At 41.0% G+C, this 18,185-nt stretch overlaps 1 protein-coding gene and 1 pseudogene across 2 annotated transcripts; both read left to right on the forward strand.

The window, feature by feature from the left end:
- LOC146311454 (protein phosphatase 1 regulatory subunit 3C-B pseudogene) overlaps nucleotides 1-2,006 on the forward strand; it is a 2,029-nt pseudogene extending 23 nt beyond the window's left edge.
- A 7,435-nt stretch (nucleotides 2,007-9,441) lies between these two features.
- On the forward strand, nucleotides 9,442-17,993 carry LOC146311455 (uncharacterized). 2 transcript variants are annotated; one of them, XM_084741120.1, is made up of 10 exons: nucleotides 9,442-9,505; nucleotides 10,480-10,531; nucleotides 12,347-12,448; nucleotides 13,630-13,764; nucleotides 14,528-14,635; nucleotides 14,907-15,005; nucleotides 15,220-15,318; nucleotides 15,455-15,553; nucleotides 17,126-17,224; nucleotides 17,348-17,993. In XM_084741120.1, exons 1-10 carry the CDS (start codon nucleotides 9,492-9,494, stop codon nucleotides 17,429-17,431), a joined length of 891 nt encoding a protein of 296 aa, XP_084597246.1. In that variant the 5' UTR covers nucleotides 9,442-9,491; the 3' UTR covers nucleotides 17,432-17,993. The 2 variants fall into 2 exon arrangements, with proteins under 2 accessions (XP_084597246.1, XP_084597247.1); XM_084741121.1 differs by having other exon boundaries at nucleotides 9,447-9,505; nucleotides 12,350-12,448.
- Nucleotides 17,994-18,185: the final 192 nt, after the last annotated feature.

Genomic DNA, 18,185 nt, shown 5'->3' on the forward strand with positions numbered 1-18,185 from the left:
CCTCCACCTCCTTAACCCTCATCCCGGGGGTCCATCTCCGATCATACCTGTGGACATGGCCATGAGGATCTGCCTGGCCAGCTCTCCTCCTCTTCGCTCCTTCATCAGTAACTATGACGACCGCTGTTCTTCATCAGCAGCCACTCTGTTGAAGCGCTGCGAACCGCTGCGACCCTGCCTGTCCTCCGACCGCTGCGGCGACGCCCTCAGCAACAACGTCACCACGGCGACCTCGACCTCGACGTCCGCGGGCCCAGAGCTCGGCAGCGACTCGGCGTGGCTGAAGAGGAAAAAGAAGAACGTGGTGTTTGCAGACTCTCAGGGCCTCGCGCTCACCGCCGTCCACGTCTTCAACGAGGCCGAGGACTACGCGCTGACCGAGCTGCAGTTCCACCTGACGGAGATAGAGGGCGCCACAGCTGGACTACACCTGGGAGACAGCAAAGGTTAGTGAAGAGCAATTAATTATTGACGATAGTAAACTTGTGATTAGTCAGTCAACAGAAACATGGATTTGTCATTTATGACTTTTCTATTCTGTTCCAGCCTCTTAAGTTCACACATTTTTTCTTTGTCTTATTTTTATAATAGACTGAATCTTCTGACATAATCTGCAGATTAAATATTCAAGAAAATAATCATTATTTGCTGCCCTAAACTTTGTTAATGCAGCACAGAAAAAATGCTTGATGCTTAATTAAGTTAAAACTGACAAAATAAAATGATTTAAAGATGTTTGTGAAGGGCTGTTTAATAGAAAATGTTAGCGGAACATATTTCATGAAAGAAACAAAAACATTAACATACAACAGCAACAGACAAATGCACAACAGAGGAGCTTTCTGTAACAACAAAACCAGCTGAGCAAAAAGCAGCATGACGACCACCAACAACCTGCTACTCTGGTTATTTAACTGGCTTCAGAAGAAGTGAATGTTCACATAGTTTCTTGTGACTGTCCCTCAACATGACAACAGTGGTCCAACATCGTCCCAGTACAGGAGTACAACAGATGCTTGCCACAGCCCTGCAACATGCTAACAGCCAGTACAACATGCTAATGCCAAGTACAATGGGTAGACCTGCAAATTAAACGGTGTAGCAACATAAAAATGCATCTATCTCTGAGCTTCAGTTTTGAAGCGAAGCCCTCATGAAAGTGGTATATTTATTGCTTGATTCTGGTTCTGTTATTAATTCATCCCTGTAATCTGAATCAAGTGGAGGTGGAGTGAGCGACAAACGATGTAACTTGAAATCCTGTCAACTACTCGCCCCTGACCCAATTTAGATAAACATACCTGGATGTTGTTAAACATTTAGTTGGTGTTAAGTTTTTTTGATACAAACTGACCCCTTTCCCTTATGTTCTTCCATATCCCAGATGCTGCAGATTGTGGTCCAGGTCTGGTTCTGGACTTCATCCAGCCAGCTGCAGACTACCTGGATCTGAGGAATCGGCTCAAAGCCCAGCAGGTTTGTCTGGAGACCTGTTCTGTCCAGGAGCATCTGATTTCAGGCACCATTCAGGTCCGAAACCTCTCCTTTGACAAATCCGTCTCTGTCCGGATCACCTTTGACTCATGGTGCTCCTTTCAAGACGTTCCATGTCTGTACCTGAACAACATCTATGGCTGCCCCGACATGGACACCTTCTCCTTCTCTGTCCCAGTACCAGAAGTCCTCAAGCCCTTCAACACAGTAGAATTCTGCATTCAGTACCAAACAAAGGACCAGACCTTCTGGGATAACAACAATGGGAACAACTACCGGCTGACGGTGGTCGATCCAAACGGCAGCACTGAGAGTACCGTCGGGCTGGAGATCCAGAGAGACCGCGGTGGAGAAAAGTTGGAGTTTGATCCCTTTGGAAGTCCCAGGACGTCAGCAGGGATCTTTCCTGAGTGGCAGAGCTGGGGTCATGTTGAGACCAGTTCCCCCTACTGGTGAGACCACCAGAGGACATGTTTTCAATGTTGCACACACTCTGTGGTTTTGTTCCCAAGTTGTAAGAGATTCACAGGACCCTCACATGAGCACTGAAAAGCCACGTTATTTCCTCTGGAAGTTATCCAGACATGTTGGTAGGAAACACCACAAACTGATCTCACTGGAGTCACTTTAGCTGCCCTAACATGAGTTATTTAGAGTCTTTATGAAAGACCAGTGTCTGGACTCTGTCTCAGAAGGACTCAGGATAACAACCAGTTAAATGTCAGGTGATCAAAATGTCTCGGCCCCATACTTGGATGAACGAAGCGCCAGAATCTGACCAAATGGTGGGAGGTGCAAACACTGGACTAGAACTGGCATCTGCACCCCAACAAACAAATACCTCTGCCATGTAAGAGGCAAATGTGGCTCACACGTGGTCGTCCAGTGCCGAAACACAGCTGAACGTGTTGACCATTGATGTAAGCCGTGTTTCCACTGCAGGCGTCTTCTCCAGAGACTAGGAACCTTTCCACCGCAGGGATCAGGGTCTAAATTAATTTCCATAATTTTACTCCCCACGATGTCCCTGCTCTGTAGTAAAGTGCAGGACCTTTGGGAGTGATGTTATTGATTGACTGGTTGAGTACTTGCAGCATTTTATTAAGAGGTGGACTTACAACGGCTCTCAGCAGCTTTTTTTTCATATGTCAGCAGACTAATAACTCATTTTCCTAATCTTCATAGGTCTGTAGACCACAGTATGAATGCAGACAACTGTGGGCTGAAGGAAAAAATGTGGCTTTCACAGTTTCCCCTATCCTGGTCCTCGGGGCCCGACGCCCTGCATGTTTTAGATGTTTCCCTGCTCCAACACACCTGATTCAGATGATCAGATCGTCATGAAGCCTCTGTCTGACATCCTGAAGCCTGATAACGAGTTTATCATGTGAATCAGGTGTGTTTGAGCAGGAAAACATCTAAAACATGCAGGGCAGTGAGCTCTGAGGACCAGGATAGGGGAAACACTGGGCTTTACATAAAGATGGACAACATGGATCCTGGTGGCTGGCTTCAGTATAGGTCATAGACCCCGCCCACCTCCATGTTAGCAGATGGGACAAAAGTGTATGTCAAATAAATGTTTCCCAAATGACATCAGAACAAGATGCCAGCACTTATATCTGGGACATTTTGCCTTCATTTTTGTACGGTGGAAGGAAGTGGAGAGGCAGCGTCCATCTTTATTTATAGTCAGTGGACACCTGGGACGACTTCATTCACATTTACAGGTGCTTTGTGAAAGCATCTCAAGAATTCAAGACTTTGCAAGGCATCAGAGAGCTTCACCTTTTCAAATATGCAAGTATAACAATGAATTAAGAAGCATAAAGAAGTTCACAAGAGAATCAAATGGACTTTTTTAAAGCATCCAAGGGATTTGATTACTCCTGTAAGACTTTGGCAGTCTCACACAGATTCATAAGTTCTTTCTTAAAACTTCCCAAAGATTCCACTAAGGCTTCAAGGCAGGACGAGGGTTTCAGAAACCTCCAAGGCTTCCTTATGATTTCTAAAACTTCACAGTATTTGACTTCACAAGGCTTCATTCACCATAAGGAGGACGTTCTTGTCACATGGGTTTGTAAGTCCTGTTTTTGATGTCTCCATGAGGATGGTTGATGATTCAAGAGGGATTTATATACATTTGGGTCCAAGGATGTGACATGTTCCTCAGCTCTTTGGGATTGATTTTTCATGTGGTTTTCTGTTTATTTCCTGCATTTTTAAGTTCAGACCTCCTTCCCCTCCTCCTTTTTTCCCCACCATGATAGCTGATTCATTCATTCTCAACGGAAACACTTCAGGACATTCCAGTCCTGGACCAGCTCATAAAGAAGACCAGCAGCATGGATTTAAGTCCTTTAATACCAGCTTGAAACACTGTGATCCAAGATGCCTGATACCAGTTCAGCAGGTGGACTGAACAATGAAAACCCTCCTGCAGACTCTGGCTTAAGGTTGCATCACAGTGGTGAATCCTTCTTGCCTATTAAACCTTGATGCCTTCAGGCACAGTCCACCTTTGATTGATCCCAGTCTTGTGTTTGAACTGGGCTGAATCCAAATATCTGGATTTTCTGCAAACTTTAGATGGATCTTAGGGTCAAGATCTCAGCTTTAGTCGTATCCTTGGCCACTATGACTCTCCAAATCCATGATTTGTTTCAATTTTTCAATTTTAAGCAAATTCTCTTGCTCTGACGGCTCTGCCATTGTTAACCTATCGTGTCTTTATTAGTAAACATAAAGCTTTCATTGGTTTTATACCTTGAAAACTGTCACAAATTCTTGGCCAATATTAAGATCTGAAGTCTCGTCTCAGAGTGCTGCAGACCCTTGAGAGTTCAGTCCACAAGTCCAGAAGGGGATATTTGGATTCAGCTCAACCTGAAAAGTATGTCTGGGGCCCTGTTCAGATTCAGTAGAAATGTTTGTGTTCCTGAAGACATGTTTGGCAAATCAGTGATTTGAAGAGGTTTACACCAAGAGAATGAGCATCGGTTTTGAATTGAAACCAAGCAGACCAAAACTCAACAAAAAGAACCTGCACTTTAATTGATATTGTTCTTTGAGCTCTGGTATCTGCTGTTAGAGGGAAACCAACAGATGTGGAATCTTTTGAAATCGGTGTTGCCATAAATGATGGTATTACAGGAAATAACAAGAACATTTATGGGGGAAAAATCTGGTTTTAATGGTGTCATGACCAAACAAGAGCTTAGAACCCCTCAGTTACTTAGTGGTTTTACCCACACCACCTAACTATGCACAGAAGGGGCCTCTAACATGGAAAGAAGGCTAACTTTTCTGTTTTGACTCTTTCCCACCAATATGGAACATTGAGCATTGTGACAAAACATAAATTGGTTTGGCGCTAGAAAATCAGGTTCCCATGAAGTTCTCCTTGACCTGAGGTATGAACTGAAGTGTCATGATTTACAGGTCTTTGTGCGCTGCCCTCTGTTGGTTGTGTATCCTTTGTTTTACAGTGGTTCTGCCCAAAATGCAGGTTGGTTTGCAAGAATCTTGAACAGAACTGGTTCTTGAGCTCATTTGGTGGAAAAAGCACCACTGTCAGTCTTGTAGGACTCTGACTTTTCTGGATCTGTTGGGAGTTTGATTGACTGGTCTTGGTCTCACAGGATTCAGACTTGTTTCAGTTTTGTGGGTGTCTTGTCTTTGAATAGTGTCTATCTCTTGGAGGTTTTTTTTTTTTTACTTGAACATGTCTCTTGGGACTTGAGAGTTTGATGTGGACTTGACCCTTGGGAGTTTTGACTTGCACTTCTTTTCAATTGGATGTCTTTTGGGGGTGTCTTGAGTCTGATTTGTCTCGGTCTCTTGCAGTATTTTTGACTCTGACTTGTTTCTGGGACTTGACTCTTGGGAGTTTTGAGTTGATTTGGACTTAATTCTGGATTTGGACTTAATTTTGGGGAGTTTTGACTTGGACTTGACTTTTGGGAGCTTGACTTGCACTTGTAATTGGATGTCTTTTGTGGGTGTCTAGACTCTTATTTGTCTCTGTCTCTTAGGGGATTTTTGTTTCTGGGACTCTGGAGTTGACTTTTATGATATCATCAGCCACAATCAGAAAATACACAAACATAGAACAGGACCCAGGTTGGAAAATACCGGAACATCCCTTTAAAATAAGCTCTTCTTTGATTGGTCCACAGTTTGAGCTGTGTGGGGTCACAGCCATCAGTCGCCAGGCAGATTTCAGCATTACTATAATGGACTGTTGACACGACGACACCAAATTAAATGATAGCATTCAGCTCATACAGACTGTCACCGCTGTCATGTTGGTGTTTTTATTTCCTGAGTCATGTTAATGCAGCACAAACAGGAAGTTGAAGGTAGAGGTCAAAGGCCACATGACAGGTATTTTATTTCTTTGTTCCCCCCTTCCCGTTAGCCTAAAAACACTCCTGTTAGCGTGTGGTCATGGTGTTTCTGTTGTCCTGGTAACGGGTAGTTAGTGACCCTAGTTGTTATGTTCTTGTTGTCATGGTAACTGCTGTAGTCAGAGAGCTAAAAATAACCCTGCACTGTCAGCTCCTGTAGCCATACCAGTTTAAAGCCTTTAAGCTAAGCTAACACACGTTTCCAGTGCTCTTACCGTGTGTGTGTGTGTGTGTGTCTGTGTGTGTGTGTGTGTGTGTGCGCGCGTGTGCGTGTGTGTGTGTGTGTGTGTGCGTGTGTTGGTTGGTCTATAAAGCATTTGAAAGGAAGGTAAATGTGAATGTTTTTAAAGCGAACGAGGATGTTGAATGTAGTTTTTTGTTGATGCCTCCGGAGTTGAGATGTTTGGCTGCTGGCGGCTTCATGCTGCGTTCAGGTCACATCAGATTTAATGTAAAACGTTTAATGTAATGTAAAATAACAACTGTAGACCTCAAAAACACCTGGTGCCTTGTGGTGATGATGACGCTGGGTTTTCTGCACATATATGTATAATAGAACCTAGATAGTACTCGCACTCCGTTTCTTCCAGTGGCCGCTCATGATTTTGCAGTGAAAAATTCCCCTGCTGCCCAAAAAGTATTTTCCCTCAGAAGCCACTGGAAAAATTTCTGCGTACCACACAAGTGACCCCAGAAGCCAAAAAACTTAAATGGATAATTCCAGGGTTTCCTGATGGATAGGTACCTTTAGTTTCACTGCTAACTGTGACTGTTAGCGACTGATATCAGACAACAGAACCGTCTCCGCAGCCTCCCAGTGAACACGAGACGAACTCAGCCTCTGAGCCTCATCAGGTGAATCAATGGTGATTGGCTGCTCAGAGCAGCTCAGGTCAAAGGTCATAAAGTTGAACTTTGAGGGACAACTGAGTAGTAGTTTGCTCTTTATTCCGATGTGACTTGAACGCAACACTTCAGCTAGCCTCCAGCAGCCACAGTTAGCTCGTGCTAACTTAACAGATGTGATTAATGGCATCTAACTAGCAAGCTAGCTGGCTGCTAGCATTAGCGAGTGTACTGTAGCAGGCTGTGTTGTAAAGTGCAATGTCATGATGTTCTGATGTAAACAGGAAGTGATGTAAGCAGAGAGTGAGCGACTGTTCCTTTTGTATTTGTTCTTTCAAAATAAAAGTCTAATGTTTATAGTGTTTAAAGTTTTTGTTTCTCTTTCCAAAACAAGATGTTTGAGGATGTCGTCTTGGACTTTAGGAAACACTGATCAACCATTTTATGGACCAAACAACAAAATAACTTCCAGATTGATCACTCATTGAAAAACAGAGCAGAGAAGGTTTGATAGTTAAAGTGCTGCAGGTCGATAATAAAAGGGTGAAGCGGAGTTTAAAGCGGCAGCAGCAGCAGAGTGATGCGACAGGAGCTGATGTGAGCTGACGGAGCGGCAGAGACGGAGATGATTAACATTCTTCTCTTTATCTGTCAGATTAACGTCCAGCTGACTGAGTCAACACCGAACACGTGAGAACAGAGCAGGAATCTGACCGATCACAGAACTGGAACTAGAACTCATCCGCTCACACACACACACAACAGAACATTCAACTAACATTCACAGAACCAAACTCCAGACAAGCTGGGATGTTCAAAATAAAAACAGAGTGCAATGATTTACAAACACTTTGTCAACCATTATTCAGCTTGGCCTCATAGGAGAACCCTTTTTGGTTCCTGGTAGAACCTTTTTATAAAACTTGGAAGCCTTTCAGAGAGTTCTACTTGTATTCCAACATAAACCAACTGTGAAAGGTTTCATACAGAACCCCCTATGAGAGGTTCTACAGAGAAACTTTCTATGGTGAAATCTTCCATCTTCCTCAGGTGCTAACAAGAACTCACTCAGATGGTTCTGCCAGTAACCTTTTTGTATTTCAAGGGTTTTATCTAGAACCCTTTTATGTTATGATACAAAGAACCACAAGGAGTTCCTCGGCTTGTCCCCATATGAGAACCATTTTTGCTTCCTGGTAGAAGACTTTTATAAAGGTTTCACTTGGAACCTTTTCAGGGAGTTCCACCCAGATCCTGACCACCTCAGGGGGTTCTACTGATAACCTTTTTATGCTCCAGGACTTTCATCTAGAACCCCCCTCAGGAGTTCTGCCAAGAACATATCATATGATGATACAAAGAACCGTTGACCAACTGGTTCTCTGGATGAAAAGAGCTGTCAGTGGAACAGTGGGTAGAACGTGATCCCTGACACAGAGTCCCTGCAGCCTGATGGTCGTTCAGCCGCTCTGTCAGATTATACAGTTATGTAACAGGAAGTGACCTCACAGACACTCGTCAACTCTCCATACATGAAGATTAAAATCAGGCTGCAGGTTTAAAGTGCTGACATCATCAGGTCACGTGACTCTACGTTCCTAACAGGGATGAATCAGAATACGTTCTTTAAAACGTGATGGAAACAGATGTTTCTTCTGTCTGAGGCTGAAAAAATGATCCTGTCACAATCTAGTCAGTTGAAAAACAAGTCAGGGTTCCTGTGAGAACAGGTGGAGGGTTCTACCTGTTCTCACAGGTTAGGACTTGTTTTTCAACTTGTGATCAATCTGACAGTAATTATTATGATAATGAGCTGGCAGCTGTGTGTGCACTGTGTATCCAGATTACATTACCTGTAATCTATTACTCCCTGAGCTGCACACAGAATGAATGAGGTCAGTTTTATCTCAGGACACGTTTCTCATCCAGACTGGAGTTTTGTCCAGAACACAGACGGGACAAAAACTCCCAGCAGAACCACTGAGAGTGGCTGCTGTTATATAAGGCTGGGAGAACCCTGAGTGTCCTTACATAACACACACACACACACACACACACACACACACACACACACACACACACACACACACACACACACACACACACAAGTCCAATCCGGTGTTTGTGTGGAAGCTAAAACATGTCGGGCTTCAGGCAACAAACCATGTATGAGCAAATTCTCTCTTATTTTTGTTCGTGTCCATTATTTGTTCTGATTTTGTTGGTACCCACTGATACCAAGAAGGAACCCAAGAATTCTTCAGAACTGTCATACGAAAAAAACAAAAAAAAAAAATGTCCACCTGTTTTCACGTGTCCGGGCCTGTTTTTCAACTAGTGATCAATCTGTTAATAATCTCTGCTGATTGGTTTTTGTTGAGGTCTGTGCAGTAATTATTTATCATAACTTATTTTTGAGATAAAAGAAGTCACAGCCTTTTTCCTTTTGTAGACAGAGCTGTTTGTACTCTTCTTCTTCTTCTTCTTCTTCTTCTTCTTCTTCTTCTTCTTCTTCTTCTTCTTCTTCTTCTCTGGTTACTGCGAGGTCAGACGAGGTCGGCAGCCGTCTCCTGCAAGTTCAACCAGCAAGGTCAAAGGTCAACATGCAAACACACAAACATGTGTTCCTGTGTGTGTGTGTGTGTGTGTGTGTGTGTGTGTGTGTGTCTATATTAGGAGGACTGATGGAGCATCCTGACATCTTTCATCTTTTCTTCTTCTGCTGCTGTGAGCACTGACATGGAGCTGCAGAGGTGAGCTGGACTCATTAGTGATTATTGATTATTGAGAACTGATAACTGTTGACAATGCTGGGTTCTTCTGTGTGTGTGTGTGTGTGTGTGTGTGTGTGAGTGCTGCATTCAGGGACACGTTTCAGTCAGTTAATTAGAGGATAAATTGTTGGGTCTGTGGTTTGAGTCAGAGACTCTGTAACGTCCCCGACATGAAGATAATATTAATGTCGTGATGTTTTACAGTTTTAGATCATTGATTATACACCGTAAACCCAAATGCTCACATTAAGTGTAGTAAGCTGCAAAAACTTAAAGTTTTAAGTTTAAGTTTTGCCGAACATGAAAGAACTGTTTTTATTCTTAAAATAATCAGTTCTGTTCTACAGTTGTTTCCACTAGATTTTTGGGTTTGAATCAAACTCTATAAATAAACCAGATGCTGCACTGGAAAACCAGATTGTTGATTGAAGTTTTGTAGACTGATAATTTAAAGATAATTTTTTGTTGAGATAATTTGTTTTTCTTCTGTGGATGAACCTTTTAAAAAACGCGTATTTCAAAAAATGTTAAAGTGAATAATAGTTAATAACTTTATATTCTCCATTTCCAACCATTTAATTTTCAAACACCCAAATAAAGACAAATCAGCTTCATAGTGTTTTTTTTCATCAAAAGAAGAAAAAGTAAATTATCTCAACAAAAGATTAAAGGTCGCAGAGTTTGATTCAAACCTCAAAAATCTTGTGACGGCAGTCGCCTTGAAATGATCAGGTTTCTTAACTTTGATTTTTTTTTTTACAGGATTCATTTTAAGAATAAAAAACAATTATTTAATTTTCAGTCAACTTCTTATTAATCCAAAAACTTTTAAGTTTTCACTCCTTATTTCAATGAGTTAATGTGACCGTTTGGTTTTCTGGTGCACAGAAGGTCAGAATAAAAAGCTGTGATCTGATCTTTTCTTCTCTTGTTGTTTTTCTTGCTGCTGTCAGATCTGAGCGGATCAGCTGGGACGATGAAGACGACGACGAGGAGATGATGATGGTGAGAAAAAATATTTCTGTTTGTGCAGAAAACTTCTTCTTCAGCTTCTTTTCTTCACTTTGGATTCAACTTTAAATATGTTTATTTTTTACAACATAAACTCATTAACTCTTTTCTCTGCCGTCAATAAAAATCAAAGAAAAAAGTGTGTGTGTGTGTGTGTGTGTGTGTGTGTGTGTGTGTGTGTGTGCAGTCTGACCTCTGACCTCTGACATGTGATTGGTGGATAATAAAGTGACATAAGCAGTAGGTTAACGATTGGCTGCGGTCCACCTGTCGCCGTCATGGTAACCCTGTCTGTCTGTCTGTGTGTCCTGCTGAGGGACGTTTGTCTTCTTCTACAGATTCTCACTTCGTCCTCGTGTGTTTCTTCTTCTCTGATTTCTTTCCAGCTTCAGTTGATCTAAATCAGAACGTCAGAACGTTGATGAACCAACATTACAGATATAAGAATAGAAAATATTAAGACAGTTGATTTGTGAAAAGTCACATCATCGTTTCAAATCACAGTAAAATCTGTCAAATATTGTGATAAAAACATGTCTGGACACTGTGATGATATTAATTCATTTATTTTATTATTTCTTTTTAATAAAAGGACTGACACTGACTCAAGCCAAGTTAAAAAAAGAATTTCACTCCAACAGTTTTCACTAAATTCTTAAATAAATGAAAAATAAATAAATAAGTTTTTCCGATCCATAATCTTTAGTTGAGATAATTTACTTTTCTTCTTTAAATAAACTTTATTCTGTTGACTTTTAGAAACAAACTCTGTTCACAATAAGTTCTGACTCTCATTTGTCTTCATTTGGGTTCTTGAATTGAAAAGCTGTAATTGAAAATATTAAATTATTAATTTTTATTCACTTTCACTTTATGAGTTTACCAACAATTTTAGGAATAAAATCGGCTGACAGACCAGGATTTATTTTATGTGAAGACGGAAGTCAAAGGAAAAACAAACTTTATACAAATAAAAAATACCGAACGCACCAGAATTATTATAAAGAACTAACAAGCATTTTCTCTGTTTGAGTTCAGTCTCTGAAGAAACATGATCAGACTTCCCAGCATGCAGTGTGTGTTTGTCTCTGATACACTGTAAAAATGAGTCATGAAACCACGATGATGAAGATGATGAAGGACTCTGAGGAACGGAGAACACGTTCTCCAGTGTGACTGAAGAGATGTTGGTTCTGGTTTTCTACAGTTCAACTGAATTAATGTGAAGATTATTATTTGAATCCTGAAATCATTTTTAAATTCAGTCAACAGACTCAAACTTTTTCCTTTTTCATGAAATGAATCTAAACTGTTTTAACTAACAGAGATCACATGACCCTCGCTGACCTCTGACCCCTCCCTTCTGGAGAGTGATTGGCCAATAAAACGACACCAGAGAAGGTCATGTCCACACACACACACACACACACACACACACACACACACACAGAGGTGTAAACTGAGGCTGCTGTTCCTCTTTAAGCTGCTAATAAAGTTTTATAAGAGGTCAAAGGTCAGTGGCTTGATCTCTATATTGTTTATTTTTGGAGTCACTCAGCAGAGCGTCTTCTGGGACACTTTAAATAAAGTTTTATGAGTTGTAGAAAAGTGTCTCAGTGTGATGCAGTGTTCACATGTCTGTATCCATGACAACAGAGCCGACGGACATCAACTGAGCACGCTCAGACTCACCGATGGATAAAGTTTATTGTTTCTAAAACTCGAGCGAGCGTCTGACGTCCCGATGACCTGAAACATGGAGACGTCAAGACTTGGACCTGAGCTGTTTGTGTCTCCGTGTGTCTTCAGCAGGTGGAGGACGGAGGCTACGAGTCGTCCGTCTCTCAGGAGAAACAGGACGCGCTGACCTGCAGCGGAAACGCCGACTCCGTCCATCCAATCAGCCTCAAGGTCAGAGGAACGCAATCTTCTACTATTGGCTGAACTTCTGTCTCTGCACCAACGTTTTTATTCTAATAATCAGAATCTGATATTTTATTATATCTTTTATTGATTTTATTGACAACTAATCGATTTGTGGAAAAATGATTGCTAGATTGATTACGTGTTGAAAAATAGATCCACACGTGAAAACAGGTGGATCGGACGGACGGACGCAAGCGCACGTGTGAAAATGTCTATTTTTATTCTTAATTGTTTGGACAAAATGAAGAAAACTCTACATCATTTCCATATATGATCTTTTGTTTGTATCACAATAATTTTTATTTTAGGAGCAAAAACAAATACTGTTCTTTGAATGTTAAGAACATTTCAGTTCCTTCAGTTGGAACCTTTTTATCTCGTCTTGTTGCTGCCAAAAATATTCTAATGAATATAAATCTGACGTACATACAGAGTATAATATTAGCCAATGAATCTTTGAATGAAAAGAAGACAATTATTAGCAAGTGCTCACTTACTAATAATTGTTTGCTTATCTAAGTGTATCTTTAGATGACATTTTAATTATTAATTAGTTTACTTAACAGTATTTGTTTAATTGTGGTGGAATAATGCAGATGACATCATGAACTTCAATAAAATAATAAATAAGGGATTCACAGATAAATCACCTGTATTACCTGCTGAATGAAATATTTGATTCACACATTTTCAACACAATTTTACAACAAAATAAAATACAAAATATATCAGTAACAATATAAATATTATTCTAACTTTAACTTTTATCAAATTAGCAAAGATTTTCTGTGAAGGCGGCCATGTTGGATTTTGCCCTCACGCTCCTCACTGATCGTCCACCAGAGGGCAGAAGACCTGTCTAAGATTGATACAACAGTTTTTTTATTCAGGAGAGTATTGATCATATTGATGATCTGTCCATCTGTCTGTCTCTCTGTCTGTCTCTCTGTCTGTCTCTCTGTCATCTGTCTGTCTCTCTGTCTGTCTCTCTGTCATCTGTCTGTCTCTCTGTCTGTCTCTCTGTCCATCTGTCCGTCTCTGTCTGTCTCTCTGTCTCTCTGTCTGTCTCTCTGTCATCTGTCTGTCTCTCTGTCTGTCTCTCTGTCATCTGTCTGTCTCTCTGTCTGTCTCTCTGTCCATCTGTCTGTCTCTCTGTCTCGGTTCAGACAGATAAATCGGGTCGTCTCCTCCTGGAGACTCCTGCTGACCTGCAGAACCTCCTGCTGCTGAGGAAAACCAAGAGAGAGCAGAAAGCTGCTGTCAGGAAACCTGCTGCTGCTCCCCCTGCTGTCCAGGCAGTGGTAACACACACACACACACACACACACACACGCACACACGCACACACACACACACACACTGTCTCTCTGGCTTCCTGTGTGCTTCAGAGTCAATTTTAAGATCCTTTTATTGGTTTATAAAACTCTTCATGAATCTATTGAGCAGATTTGCGTTTAGCCAGTGAACACTTTAGAACCCTCTAGAACCGTCTAGAACCCTTAGGTCTTCTGGTCCTGGCCTTTTAATTATCCCCAAAGTTATAACAAAAACTTATAGAACAAAAAATTATTTATTTGTATTTTCTGGATTGTTTTCCTCTTAACAATCTACTGTCTCCTAACTTTTTACCAGCTGTTCACAGTTTTTAATTCCTTCATGGATTTGAATTTATTTACTTTATAATTTTTTTCTTTTAATTTTGAATTTTGCAGCTGGTGTTTCCAGTGTCTCCTCACTTCAGTTCCTGCTTCTGTTTGTAAACAGCGACGTGATTTTAGTTCTCATTTCATTACAGACTCATTGTTTTGTGTTGTATTTTGTTTGTATGAAAAGTACTTAAATAATAGTAATTAAATAAATAAAGTCTGATTGATTGGTTGGTTGATCGATTGATTGATACATGCAGTTGTATCAAATTCAGAATATCTCCATTTTAGGAATAACAGTTTCTCTAATGAGAAAGATTATTTTATTATGATGCGTGTAACAGTAAAATCATTTAAACATCATTTAAACATTTATTGTGCGTTAGATCTAATTCATGTGACTGTCTGTGTCTCTCAGCCATATTATGTGGACGAGGACGACTTCTTTAAAGCCTGCAATCAGAAGCAGCTGCTGGTGATTGACAGGTACCTGTCCACAGGTGGGGACGTCAACGCCTGTGACACAGTGAGTCCTCAACAAATATCAGCACCAAAACATCAAAAAATCTGTTTAATTTAAAATATTCTCACCTTTTCACCTTTCTGACAGGAAACCGCTGTTATCTAAGACAAACCTCTGTACAGACCAACCAAACTCCATTCATAAAACCAGTGATTTTAGCTGAGCTGCAGACCTACTGCTGCCTCCATCTGTCAGTGTGTTACTGTGAGACACCAGTGATATCTGTGTGTGTGTGTGTGTGTGTGTGTGTGTGTGTGTGTGTGTGTGTGTTCAGTTTGAGTGTACAGGTCTACACAGAGCGTCTTCAAAGGGTCACACAGAAGTTGTCAGTAAACTGCTGGAGGCCGGAGCGAACATCCACAGCAGAGACAAGGTACACGTCGTCCAATTGTCTCACATCATTCTGCTGGAGGAGGACACTTTGTCCTCTTACTGTCCTCCCTGCTGGGGACAGAGACGGCTGAACAAAAGTCAACAGTCAGGACAGAGTGACTGTACAGAGGCTTTAATAGGACCAATCCAGGACAGTCTTGGAACCATTTTTAATCCACTGTTAGAACTGGTTCTAATGTTCTCTTTGTGTCCAGCTGTGGTCCACTTGTGTCCACTCGGCCTGTCGAGGAGGAAGTGTCCCTGTCCTCAAACTGCTGCTGAACCACGGGGCAGACATCACTGCAACAGACAAGGTAATACTACTGACTGATTACTACTAATACTACTGTTAATACTACAACTGACTTCTATCACTGCTACTCTGTGTGTGTGTGTGTGTGTGTGTGTGTGTGTGTGTGTGTGTGTGTGTGTGTGTCTGTGTGCGTGTAGTTGGACAGCACTCCCCTTCATGTCTCTGTGAGGACAGGACACTACGACTGTGCTGAATATCTGATTCACTGTGGAGCTCAACTCAACACACAGGACAGGGTGGGTTTACACACACACACACACACACACACACACACACACACACACACGCACACACGCACGCACACACACACACACACGCACGCACGCACGCACGCACGCACGCACGCACGCACGCACACACACACACACACACACGCACGCACACACACACACACACACACACACACACACACGCACAAAGCATTGAATTTAAATTTGAATTTATTGAAGGAGGATAGTCTCTTGAGATGCAGCATCTCATTTTCGAGGAGGTCCTATAAACACAAATACAGAAAGAGAAGAAAAAGCATACAAACAAACAAAACAGCCTTAAATAACAAACATACACAACAAATACACAAACATAAACAAACATCTTGCTCACCCTCTCCACAACCCACCCAAAGCTAATGCACAAGAGAAGTGAAATTAGATATCATGACTAAAAGCAAATCATATCAACACTGAGGAATTTTCAGTTAGTAGAAATTAAAAACACGAGCAGGTTGTTTTTAGAAGAGAATCTAACGAAGTCCTGAAGCAGCACAAAGACGTAACAGATCTCAAAAAGAGAGGAAGATTATTCCAGTCAGATGGAGCTTTGTGTTGGAATGACCTACGTCCAACTTCCTTAAAAATTCGGGGAGCAAAGAAAAATGGATACTGCATATGTCTAAGTGGATAGGAGGAGTTGTATGGAATCAAAAACTGATTCAAATAAGGTGGACCATCGAAGGGAACACATTTAAAAATAAACTGAAGCCAGTGAAACTGCAAACAATTCAGCGATTCATGGAACAATGATGAGTTCTATATGGACACTTCAGAACAAATCTACATAAAGAATTAAACAGAACATTAAGACTGTTCTGGTAGACAATGTCAGCATAATCAATAATAGGTAATACTAACTGTGTGATTATTCTTTTTCCGACATGAAATGTAAAACAATTGATTGAATAGAAATATATAAATGTAACAATAGAAATCAATAAAATTCTTCAGTCATTTTTCATTGAACATGTTCCATCAGTTAGCCTAAAATGTGCAGAACACATGTAGCAGAGCATCATCTCTTGCTGCATTCACTTGCACTTGGACTTTAGAGTTTCAGTGTTATGAATTTCAGTCCAGCCCGAACTGATCCCGTCCCCCCTCAGTCCTGGATCAGAGATCAGGTTAAAGAGAGCAGCAGCAGCAGCAGGCCGTGGCGTTCAGACCAACAGCGACACCTTGTGGCCAGCTGATGTACTGAACCCAGATCCTCCTTTTTCATTCCACTCTTTACAGTCATGTGTAACATTTCTGCATTAAAACACCCCGAACCATGAGACTGATGTTGTATATGTTTCTGTATATGTTGTTGAGTTGTGTGTGTTCATTATCCCAGATGTTTCCAGCGATATTCAAACCACAGAAATCTGTCAGTTATTTAAGGTTACTGTGTGTTTCTTGTTTTATCTGAATCACATCAGACAGATTATCATTAGCTATGAAGACAACAACTCCCATGATCCCACAGTGCTCACATATTGTGTTGTGTTGTTATTTTAAGTAGTTTATGACTTGTCGAGTCATGTTGTGTTGCAGGAGGGAGACACTCCTCTTCATGACGCTGTTCGACTCAACAGATGTAAAATCATCCAGCTGTTGCTGCTGCATGGAGCCGACACACACATCACCAACCAGGTAAACTCACCTGTGACCACAGACACTGGATAAACATGGCCGCCACGTCTTCAACATGTTCCTGACGGTTGAACATTTCCGACATGTTTAATACTTGTCTCTGTCTGTCTGTGTGTCCGACAGGAAGGATGCTGTCCTCTGGACGGGGTCCTGGAGTGGCAGAATGAAACAAAGACCCTCCTCTGTGAGCAGAATGACAGGAAGTGATGTCACTGATGAATCACTGCCCACCACATCGAGGCTGATTGGATCCTCAGTGAAGTAAATGATGAACAAGTTTCAGTGTTGACACTTTTTTTAAATTTAATGTCACAGCTTCTTCTTCTTCTTCTTCTTCTTCTTCTTCTTCTTCTTCTTCTTCTTCTTCTTCTTCTTCTTTTAAACCTGATTGTTCAGAGAATTAATGAGTAAAGACAACTTCAAACATCTTTAATAAGGGCCTGCAGTGTCTTCCTGTCTGGTGTCCTGATGATACACTGTGTGCAGATATGTGATGTATTAAACTCATACATTCATCATTGATCTACCGAGGCTCCTCAGTTTAACTTTATTCTTTTGGTCATCAAAGTGACGTGTGACCAGAAGCACGAGGTTTTCTTCTGAGTGATGAAAACTTTATTGACTCGATTAGTTTGGTTTCTAAAACTCAAAGGTTCAAGTTCATCCAAAGAAGAAAGAAAAGTAAAGGATGTCAACAAAACATTATTTAGTGTAAAAGTTTTTTCAGATTGCCTTGATTGAATCAAGTTGCATTGAAATTTTAAGTTTTGTCAGCTTGTTTTTTTTTTTTTTAGTGTGTTAACTTGTTACAATGAGGGGGTGAATGAAAATGGTATCTACTGAAAACATTTGAGTTAATCAATTATTTTAATTTAACTGTAATCAAAGAGTACATATAAAACTAACTATATTTAAACTCTGATTTTTTTTTCAGTTTACTGTGTGCATTCAGAACTTTTTG

Source organism: Lutjanus erythropterus, chromosome 17 (genome assembly GCF_056507025.1).
Source record: "Lutjanus erythropterus isolate fLutEry1 chromosome 17, fLutEry1.hap2, whole genome shotgun sequence".
NCBI classification, from domain to species: Eukaryota; Metazoa; Chordata; class Actinopteri; order Lutjaniformes; family Lutjanidae; genus Lutjanus; species Lutjanus erythropterus.